Source organism: Fukomys damarensis, unplaced genomic scaffold (assembly GCF_012274545.1).
Source record: "Fukomys damarensis isolate Sample0158 unplaced genomic scaffold, DMR_v1.0_HiC HiC_scaffold_15, whole genome shotgun sequence".
In the NCBI taxonomy this organism is placed as follows: Eukaryota; Metazoa; Chordata; class Mammalia; order Rodentia; family Bathyergidae; genus Fukomys; species Fukomys damarensis.
In genome coordinates this window covers 44,517,572-44,529,075 of record NW_022900927.1, presented here as the reverse complement: position 1 = coordinate 44,529,075, position 11,504 = coordinate 44,517,572, and the positions used below count along the sequence as shown (strand labels likewise).

The 11,504-nt window shown below is 32.8% G+C and overlaps 1 protein-coding gene across 33 annotated transcripts in view; it reads left to right on the top strand.

The window, feature by feature from the left end:
• Ppfia2 (PTPRF interacting protein alpha 2) overlaps nt 1-11,504 on the top strand; it is a 458,820-nt gene that overhangs the window by 317,937 nt on the left and 129,379 nt on the right. For all 33 annotated transcript variants that reach the window (XM_033763796.1, XM_033763797.1, XM_033763805.1 and 30 more), the window contains one exon: nt 3,103-3,219. In XM_033763796.1, coding sequence (XP_033619687.1) covers nt 3,103-3,219 — 117 coding nt within the window. The remainder of the gene's footprint in view (nt 1-3,102; nt 3,220-11,504) is intronic.

Below are 11,504 nucleotides of genomic sequence, written 5' to 3'. Positions count from 1 at the left end.
GGGGAAAAAATGAGAATCAAGACTTGCCATGTAAAGGTACATGATCCCAACAATGAATGTAACTGTACTGTATCCCTAAAATGTACCAATAAACTCAATAAAATTAAAAAAAAATACTAATTCTATTTGTGAGGACTAAATTCTCATGAATTTTATCACCTCCTAAAAGCCTTATCTCAGGACTATCACATTGGCTCTTAAGTTTCAATATAGGAGTTTTGGTGGAGTACATCCATTTAAACCATAGCATTCCGTTATGACTTTCTACAATTCATGCAAAGAACTTTTATTTCCTAACATCTTCATGCTTGCATTCATTTTAGAGCCTAAATTGGGAGTCTCATATAAATATCATATAAATCATATGTGAATGATAGTGAAAGGTGTGAATCATTCTAAGCAAAGTCTCATTCCATCTGTGCATTTATAAAATCAAATAAGTTCTGTGTTTCCAAAATACAATAGTGCTACAGGCGTAGGATAGACATTCACATTCCAAAAGACAAATAGGAAAAAAGAACAAAGGAGTAGCAGATCCCAGTTAAGTCCATAAGCTAACAAGGTGAACAACATTAAATCTTAAGGCTGGAGAATCATCCCTGATTCTATGTCCTGCCTTCTGCAAAGCTACTGGTAGAGGTTATATCATCAAAGTTCCAGGCAGAATGACCCCCATGTCTTGCTTGATATAGCCCATGCCACAGCTCTCATGAGTTGCAACTCCAAGGCAAGGAATTAAGCTATCTTGGAAATTTCTGAGGGATTGTGGGCATCCCTAACACAGTGACTCTGCTCATGATTGCTGTAGTGAGAAGTCTCTAGTGTAGACCCATTCCTGCAGGGTTTCTGCATGAATCCAAGTTTTCTTGGGACAGCCTTTGAAATCTAGCTGGAGGAAGCCTTTCCCCACAGCTATGCACCCACACAGTTAGCTCCACATGGAGAAAGTGTATGGACTCTCTACAAGGTCCTGAAATTCTGGGAATTTGATGGGTGGGAAAATCTCCAAAATGGCTTCATGAACAAGTTTTCTAGTGTTCTGATGTGCAACGTGTATGAGGAGTAACATACACATTGTACATTATCCTGCTATTCCAAAAGCCTAGTTTTTGTTTCACTTAATTTAATAAAAAACATTAGCATGCTACTGGTTAAAATTATCTTTTCTGAAATTAGCTGTTATGTACATACTTTATGAAAAACATGAAATGCATAATTTTAAAAATAAGGACACATTGATATTTGTGTGGGGTGTTTCTTTTAATAAGTTTGGTGTTCTAATGTTTTCTTTAAAAGGCATTAATTCATCCTTTCAGTGATTCATTCTGTAAACCTTTACAGATAGTCTTTTATTTTGGAACATGTTTAAAATTCATCCGAATTGCCACACAAATGAAAGTTAATCTATAAGCTGAGAGTAAAATTTGGCATTTAATATCTTTTTCAAAATTGTCTTTCTTCATTTCATGTAAGATTAAATAATAGAAGAAAATGCATAGAAAACATTGTTGTAGAATTTAAAATTAAATTTTAAAAAATGTAATGTCCTGGTAGCTTTGAAAGCTAGGATATAGTAAGCTGCCAGTTGTAACTGGGAATAAAAGGTAAACAGACAATTAAATTCCTTATTTCAGGGTAGGGTTATTCTGAAATATTTCAAGAATAAATAGGAAGCCTTGTGCTTGCTTTGTGAGCACATATAATAAATAGGAAGTCTTTATGAGCCAAAAGGGTCATAGACCTTGTAAGAAGTTTAAATTTATGCTAAGTAAGTTGGGAAATGTATTTTTTTTTAAAGTTAAAGAGTAACAGGATCTAATACATTAGAAAATAAAATCTGGCTATTTTGTGCATAATGTGATGTAGATAGGTAACATTAAAAGTTTAGGGCAAATTATTTAGTGATTTTAGTTCTATAAGAGAAATAAGAATATTTACATAGTTTTTCTTTGTTATGAGATGATCTGCCTTTATACAACCTGCAATATGTTCAAACACTAGAGGTTGAATGCAAGATGATCTAATTGCATAGATATGGCGTAGTAGATGAGATAACATGTACTACTGAAACATCTAACACTGAAAGACAGCACAACAAATATCACCCTTTTGATGTCCATTTTAATTTTTTAATAATTATTGATCTTTTTCATACAATGACCTCATAATTTTAAATTTTATAGAAATTTTGTTTGATTCAATGTTTATTGAATATTAAATACACCAGAAATTCATTTTTTCTAGACCTAATGCTAACTGATATCCAGACTAATGATATAATAAATCTTACCATGAAATAAGTACAGCATTAATAAAATGAAAAATACCTTCAAAATTATGTACATAAAAGTAAATGTATTTTACACTATTTTGAAAAGGGCAAAGTACTATTTTCTGAGTATTACTGTATGTTACTAATATCAAGTGCACTACAAGTACTTGAGAAACTTTTTTCTTTCTTAAAACAATATGCCTAAAATAGAGCTGAAATTTTATGAGAATTAACTGTTTTCTAAATTTCTTTGAAAAATTAAATTTAGATGAGAAATGCTAGATTAATTGACACTGAAATACTGACCATGAGATAAATTTAATTCTACATACTCATGATAGTATTATACAATTATTTAATGTTTCAATTTATGTATTTACTTGTTTTAAAATTGTAGATGCATTATCACTACAAGATAAATAATGGTCACTGTACTTATTCCTCAACCTTTGATGTTTTCATTTATTTCCCTTGTATACTTTAAAATATAAACAATAAAAATGTTATGATATTTTATAAATTAGAAACTAATTTTTTAATTCAGTCAATAAATAAGAGCATTGCTTTGCATACATTTCCAAATAAATATGTTTTCCAAATAAAAATATTGCTTAAGTAAATTTCTCAGTGCTTTCACCTATTTTAGGCAAAGTGTTATGAAATCTTAATAATATTATTCAAAATATTGACTTAAGTTTTTAAAATACTTTTTTGAAATGACTAAAATTTAATGTTCACTTTCTGATCACTTGTTAACATTCAAGAGTTATTAACCACATTCAATTTTTTAACTATTTAAGTTTTAAAAGACTAATGCTTTTATTTTGCAGATTGTTGCCTTGCGTGAGCAAAATGTTCATGTACAAAGAAAAATGGTATCAAGTGAGGGATCCACAGAGTCTGAACATCTTGAAGGGATGGAACCTGGCCAGAAAGTTCATGAAAAGGTATAACATGTGGTGTGCACTTATGCAGAAAAGTTTTCTTTGCATATCATTTGACAGGAGTATGAAATATAAAACCCATGTAATCAATATTCAGTAATATTTATTGATATATTGGTGAAAGTTACATGGTGATTTGTATTCTCATTTATTAGTCTTAATTTGATGCTCTTAAAATATGTATGTGTACATATATGTACTATATATATTTGTGCATATACATATCTAAATATTTCATTACTTACTCTTAATTTTATTCTTTTAAAATAATTCAATTACTTATAATGTAATTTGTCTATATAATTAATGCATTAAATGCATAATTTAAAGTATATATATATTTAAGACTAGCTTAAGAGCAATGATAATACTTGAATTATTAAGTACCTTAAGTGATATTATGTACAATTGGTGTGTAAGCTATTTATCATCACTGCAGAGGTTTTGATAATCTTTCATTTGTCTAAGTACTTGCTTTGTACAGAAAACTGCAGCAACACTTCTTTTAATGACAGAGTGCATAATTGTATATCCACTCTCATGGGACTTTTACTATTTTTTAGACTGGAATAATTCTCTTTTCAGGTGAGGCTTAGACTCAGGCAAAGGAAATCACCAGTCTATCAGGCCAGTAGCAAAATAATTTGCCTCTTTTAAACCACTTATTTCCAGTATAAGAGGAGGAATATGAATTATTGATAGCTTCAGAATTAGATGAAAACTTTTTATAGGTTTGCATATTCTGTGCTTGAAACTCAGGAGAATCTCCTAAAGCTTTGCCTGTAATAAGTTGTCACTTAGGATAGTTAAACTCTTTAGTCATTAATACCACATGAATCAGGTAGCTAAATTGGTGTAATTGTAAATGTCAAGTTCTAAAACCTAGAGATTAAGAGGCAAGTGACTGGATGAAAAAGTAAATAGCATTAGAATTCTTTCCAGAAAAGAAATTAAGCACATCCTCACACATGATATTAAAACAAATGGAAGGTCTTCTAATGTTTCTCCCGTCAAGAATAAGTCATTATATTGTATACATTAAATGTACCAATAAAATTAATTTTTTAAAAGTTTCAAAGAAAATAAAAAAGAAAACTAATTTCCAGAGATAGTCTTCAGTTTTGGTGATGGAGAAATGAACAGATCTTCTCTTAAGAACTCAGCACTTTATCCTTTATGTATTTTATAAAAATCCTAAACTATTTTAAAAATAAAATAATTTTATAGACATATAATAAAAAGCTATATCTGAAATAGAATTAATAAAATTTATTTATTTCTCTGTCATTTGAGTAAACTGTTATTAAGTTAACTTACTACCAAGTTTTTTAGTACCATACATTGACAATCCTAACAGAGTTCAGGAAATCAACATGAAATATTCTTTTTTTATGTGATTTAAATTATTAGTAGTAGATGACTATAGTATTCCTCTACCCCAGAGAATTATAGAATGACACTTGTTGTTATGGAAATCAACTTTATGACATAGTCTTTTTGTAGATATCCATAAAAGTTTGTTTTCTACAACAATGCTAAATTTGTGTAACTCCAGTCAAGAACTGAAGAAATATAGTATTTTTTTAAGGATAAAGAATTTGAGATTTTATCTATCCTCCCAGTATTCCAGGGAGTGGGAAAGAGTGTGTGTGTGTGTGTGTGTGTGTGTGTGTATTTCTCATACACTATCCCGCAATGTTTCCATCAATAACAAATGGCATATAGGGTAGTATATGCATTACATATATGTTTAGTGTGCTATATAGTTTAGCTTTATGTAATTATACTTTATTCTGTTCGCATTACAGTTCTGCCTAATACTTCATTACTTGCAGCATTTCTTTATCACTTATTATTAAACATGGTCACATTATTTCTCAGGATGTAACCCCTAATATATCCAAACAAAATAGAATATAATAGTTTCTTTCAGATTAACTCTCAGATTTTATTTACAAGATGAGAATTTTTGTTTACTTGGTATTTTTCTCTATTACCATAGGAGATACTAGTACACACATGGAAGATTCTGAGTCATTGATAACCTCCAGTGTTTCTCAACTTTGTTTGCAGTCACATATTTGATGAAGTTATTTCAACCAATGTAGAAGATAAATTCTGTGCCTCTGCTCACTCAGTCTTTGCAAGAGCATAACTAAAGAATTTTAAATAGTCGTGATTATTGATATTTATTTTTTTCTGTCTCCAGCAGTAAAGAGGGATTTTCAAGTGCTTTGTAAAATTTATACATCAGTTTTGTTTAGAATATCATGCCCACGCCCTCTCTTTAAATAAGCTGTCCGTCTTTGTGGGAAAATACAAGACACAAATCAATTCAAAGAACAAATGATTTGTGTTCAGTCAATTTCCAAAGTTTGAGTTCGTGGTCCCTGGGCCCTGATGCTTTGGGCCTTGGTGAAGCCAAAGGTCATGGCAGGAAGCAGTGATAGAACAAAGCTGCTGATTACATGATGGCTAGAAACAAAAAGAAGGAGGAGGACCAGAAATATGCTATTCAAGGCCACACCTCTAATGACTCAACTTTCTCCAAATAGGTTCCACCACCTACTGTTTCCAACATCTCATAACAACCCATTCAGCTATAAATCCATATGGATTTATCCACTGATGAGCTCATAGCCCTCCTGATCCAATCAGTGGCTGAGGCCCCACCTGTGAACACTGCTGCACTGGAAATGAAGTTTTGCACATGAGTTTTGGGTTGACATGGAAAATCTAATAATGGCTTCCATGTTAACCTAAAACATAATATGTTGTGTATATTTATTTTGAATATAAAGATAAACACTATTTCAGTTCATATTAGACCTGTGATTGATTTCTCAGGATGAGTCAATGAATTGTTGATATAGTATACCACATTTTTCCCTGACCATTCTTCATAAAATTTAAAACCATATCTTATTATGTTTGTCATATTTCAATAAATACTATTAAATACATAATATTATAAAGTTCCTTTTCAAAGTTATTCTCTGTGACATAATATTTGGAGGTATAACAATACCATTGAATAAGAAATTATCACAAGATTATAAAGTCTAACCATTTTTTAAGAGTTTTTTAAAGTATATTCAAACAGAAGGAAAAATTATTTGATGGTTTATCTATGTAATAAAGCTTCTCAATACAGGCTAACTATAGCATTAGTGTGTAAATTGTAAAGAGATTGATTTCAGATAAAAGCAAAGCAATTGTTTGAAACTAACTGAACTATAAGAAAATGATTTGTAATTCCAGTAGGCAGGACCACCATTTTTTTAGGGCAGTAAAATCACTTAAATTATATACTCAGAGTAGATTATTAGCCAACAGAACAGTTTTTATGTCAGTGACTTGAGAACTCTGTTGATAAAATAGTTCAAAACATAGTCTCAAAAAATAATCTCTTACACAGGCCTGTTTCTCATGAAAAAGTTCCATAATTATTATTAACATTTTGAAAAAAATGAAACGAAGAATTAAGCCTAACTGAAACAAGATTAAATGTGACTTTAAATTTACTCAATTATTATGGAAGAACATAGACATTTACATGATAAAAACATTTTCAGAACACCAAGTTTTATCTTGATCACGTCTGGACTCAATAGCATTTTTCCTGTTCTCTAAAGAGGTGCTAATTTGTAAATATTTTAAATAAACATATTGTTCTCAGAGATTATAATGTTCATAAGTGGTATCTTCTGTACATCCCATTTTATTTTCAGGCTGCAAATATTTGCTAAGTGATGTGGATCAGTAGAATATTAGTGCTAGAAATTCAGAAGATGAAGACTTTGTAATAAATTTGGTAAGACTCTACATCAGAAATAAACACACCCAAAGTCATATTACAAAATGTGATAAATTACATGTCAAAAACAGTATTAGAGTTTGAAGAAAAAAGGAGAAGTCAATCATATGGAAAAGCTTGAAGAGTTTTTGGAGCAAAAGAAAAACCAAGTGCAAATGTGCTGAGGATGGGAGTCCAGTTTCATTTTGTTTGCAATGGAAAAACATGGACTGTTTGTGATCTTTTTATAAAGACATTTGCAATACACTTATATGTGTCATGTTTTACACAGCAGATTTCTGTTTTATTAGCCTTGCAGATAGTGATTTTGAATTGAAATGGCTTATTTATTGGGCCAGAATTATCTCACCTGCAGATAATATTGTGCCCTCATATTTCTTCTTGCCAAAAATAAGTTATTGTTGGTTTTGATTCTTTCATAATCACACATATTCATTTGTTTTCTAGAGTTAATTATTCATTAATTAATTATTTCTAGAGCTATTTTATTCTGGTCAAAACAATGCCTTAAGAAAAGAATTTATTTCATTTCCCTCCACAATTCTCCTAGCATTTTTATTTTGTTTTGTTTTGTTGTTAACTGATCAGACCCTCCAAAGAAGTGATGGATATTTTTGTTTTCATTGTGAGTGTGGTTTTCAAACAGGGCAAGAGAGGCACATGCTTCATGCCCACAGTTTGGTGAGCCTTGCTCTATTCCTCCGTGCCCCTCTTTTTATGATGCAGAGTCCATGGGTCATAGGGACTGTATACCCCATGAGCTGTAATTCCACTCCTTCTTCATCAAAAGCAAGTACTCGAAGTGCAGACTCTATGAACATACAGACCTGAGCCAATTGCAAACTCTGTATGTGTTTCTCCCAACAACTGTGGTCTGCTTATACCTCAGGGCATCCACTTGTACTTCTCCAAAGTGGCCAGATGCTTTTCTTTTCTTTTTTTTTTTTTTTTTTTTTTTTTTTTTGTTTTGTTACTGGGGATTGAACCCGGGTCCTTGTGCTTGTGAAGCAGGTGCCTGAACCACTGAGCTAAATCCCTGGCCCTCAAATGTTTTTGATTGTTGGGATTGTGTGTAAAGTTTGAAAGGACTGGCTGGAGTGCCCTCAAGTGGAGGCAAAGCAGAAGATTGCCCTGGGAGAAACAGAAGGTGGGAAGGGCTGAAAGCTGGCTGTAATTCAGGGTCATAGCTGGATGACATTTCTTCAGTGGAACTGCTAGATATTTGAGAATTATTAAGTAGAATTATTAATAAGGATGTGGTCTAAGAGTCAATTTAAAACTGCATTTTCATAAAAGTGAATAGAATACATTGTATTTGACAGCTTGTTACCTTGATTTATAATTGTTAGATGTTTACTTATGGTATGTGAGTCTCTCTTTGTTCTTTCATGCTTGGTCTCATATGTACATGAACCCAGTCTGCTATTCATTATGCACAATAGAATTTAAGCCAGATATGGTGGCACTTGCCTATATTCCCAGCACTGCGAGACTGAGGCAGATGGGCTCCAAGTTCAAGTCAAGCCTACTTAACTTTATGGCATGGTGTGATCCTGTCTCACATACATACATACATACATACATACATACATACATACATACATACATAAATACATGGGACCAGGGATGTAACTCATTGTGAAAACCCTGGGCTGAATAGTCAAGCATTGAAATACAAAAGGAGGATAGTTTAAGAATTTGTCTTCCTGGAAAGTGGACATTCAGGAATAGCCCTGGATACATGGGCGGGACTGGATTTAGAGGCCTTTGATAAGCTAAGAGAAGACTCAGAAAAAAGCAAAGTTAGGCTGTTCCATGGTGCATCGCTATCTGAGGGTTTTTAATATCGTCCAGCTTCAAGTGAAGAATATAGTGTGCAAGGCTTCAGCAACGCTGTTTATCTCCACATCAGCAGCCCACACCAAGGCAAATATTCTACAGGGCATTCCTTCCTGGCTCCGACATTGTGAAGATTGGCAAACCATTTTTAAAACCTCTCTGGAAATCTCATTAACAAAGGGCTACAAGCCAAGAAGGTCAGAATGAATAACCAGGATAAATACCCTTACAATTTTTGAGCAGAGCTTTCATATGGGTCATTTTACTTCATCCCTGACATATTTGTACAACAAAGATTACTGGATCAAAGGCATTTAGCTTGTGAGCATAAGGAGCTGAGGTAAATAGGTAATGAGAGTGCAAAGATTAAAAATGATCCATCAGTGAAAAAAGGGCATCATATAAACTACTTGATTTCATGGGTTTTCAAGTATGAGTACTCACTTTAAACAAAGTATTAAACTTGTTCATGGATCTTAGAAGATGAAAGAGCTTACCTGAATAAGCTTGGGACTTTAAAAGCTTTTCCACAAATAAACCTAAGACAGAGACAACTTTTAAAACCATTTGGATATCTTTAACTACTATGTGGCTATATATGTTTCTCCAGCAGTTCTTACTATTCTTTTTTTTTTCCTCATCAATGTTTCTTTTATGTGCCCTATTCATATACAAAATACCTCCAATTTAGAAAAAGATAAGAAAAGAATCTCAGCCCCATATCAGCCACCAGCTCTTCTATCTTTTGCTCCTCTTTTCAACTAAACTCTTTCCAAGGGTTTTCTCCAGTTGCTTTCTTTTCATATTTTGGTAAGCTCCTCCCGATCTGGTCTTTTCCACAGCACTTCACAGAAACCAGTCCTGTAACAGACAACACTAAATTTATAGTGATAAATACAATAGCTTATTCTCATCTTTTGGGGTTGGTTACTTGACCATTCTTTCCTCCTTGATGAACTTTCTTCACTGGCTTGTGGGAAACCACGCTACTCTTCTCTTACCTTACCATTCACTGTCTGCCTCCTTCCTTGTATTCCGTGCTCCCTCCTGCCTTAATGTTCCGAAGTCCCAAGGCTCTGTCCTCTCTCTAAGTCTCTTGATTCATTTCAGTCAGTCTTGTAGCTTTAAGTACCATTCGTATCCCAGCGACTAACACATGTGTACCTCTTCTTTAAATCCTAAAACTGACTTAGTCACACTCTCCAATCATCTGTCTAAAAGACATTGCGCACTTAAAATGTCAAAAACTCACCAATGTATTACTCCAAACTCGGCTCTGTCTTCCACCTCCAATGACAGAAAGGAAACCTTTTCAGTTGTTCATGCTAAAGAATGTGGTGTCCACACTGCATTCTCCTCATCGCTCACACCACACATCAAAATGTAAAAAAATCCCATTTACCTTCAAAATGTATGTAGATTCTATTTCTTACTATTTTAACGAACTACTCTAGTCTAAACCACTAGGACTCCTCAAGCGAATTATAATCACCCTCTACAGGGTCTCTTTGCTTCTGTCACAGGTTCTCTATAGTCCATTTCAAAACAGCATGAATCATAGTGATGTTTTAAAACATATCCTGAATATGTCGATCATCAAAAAGGCCTTGGATGTAACCCAGGGCACCAACCCTGAGTTCAGCCCCCACCCCCAACACAATAAGCCCAAGAGCATGAGAAACTCTCAGAACCAATAGGTATGCTAGATGCCAAATCAATATTTGAAAATTAATAGGATCTTTATATGCCACTATTAATTTAATAGTAAAAATATGAAAAGGAGGGCAGGGGAAAATAAGAACCAAGATACATCATGTAAAGGTACAAGATCCTAATGATGAATGTAACAGTATCATATACCTAAAATGTACCAATAAATTTAATAGGAAAAATATGAAAAAGACATAGTAATCACAGCAGCAGCAAACAATATATGCCAATAAATACTTCCCATCACACAAGGCTTGATATGCTCTGGCTTTCCTTGTCATTTGAGTTATCTGCCACTCCACCCCAAACACACTGACCTACTGTAGATTTACAATTTGAATGTCTTTCAGATGTCTGTAGGGCTAACTTCCCACTCTCATGAAGTCTTTATTCAAATGTCAAAACATTCTAATAGTAACATATTCCAATGTAACATATGATTTATTTATGATATCTGCAATTGTTTACTTTCATCCCAGCTAAACAGTAATGTCCATGGGGGTTAACATCTTCCCTTTATTTCTGATCAGATTCAGTTGCCCAGAGTAGTTGCTGAAACATGAAAAGCATTTAAATAAATGTATGTTCAATGAATAAATAGGTGAATATCATATTGCTTTAACACTTGTAGCTTTATAAATAATGATTCTTTAATACAATGTTGAATGTCATGGATTAGAATAGTATACTTGACTTTATAAAGTCAAGTTTCAAATAAATCTGTGCTTCACTGATAATGTTACTAACTGTAGACAGCTTTATCATATTTGGACTTCCCTTCTTTAAAAATTTGTTGTTATCAGAATAAGATCCACTCATCTCTTAAAAGTAGTTTATTTCATGGACAAGTATGTTGATAGTAAAATTGCCTTCCTTTTTCAAATGATAAACAGTTTTATTTTTATTTTTTAAACATATATAT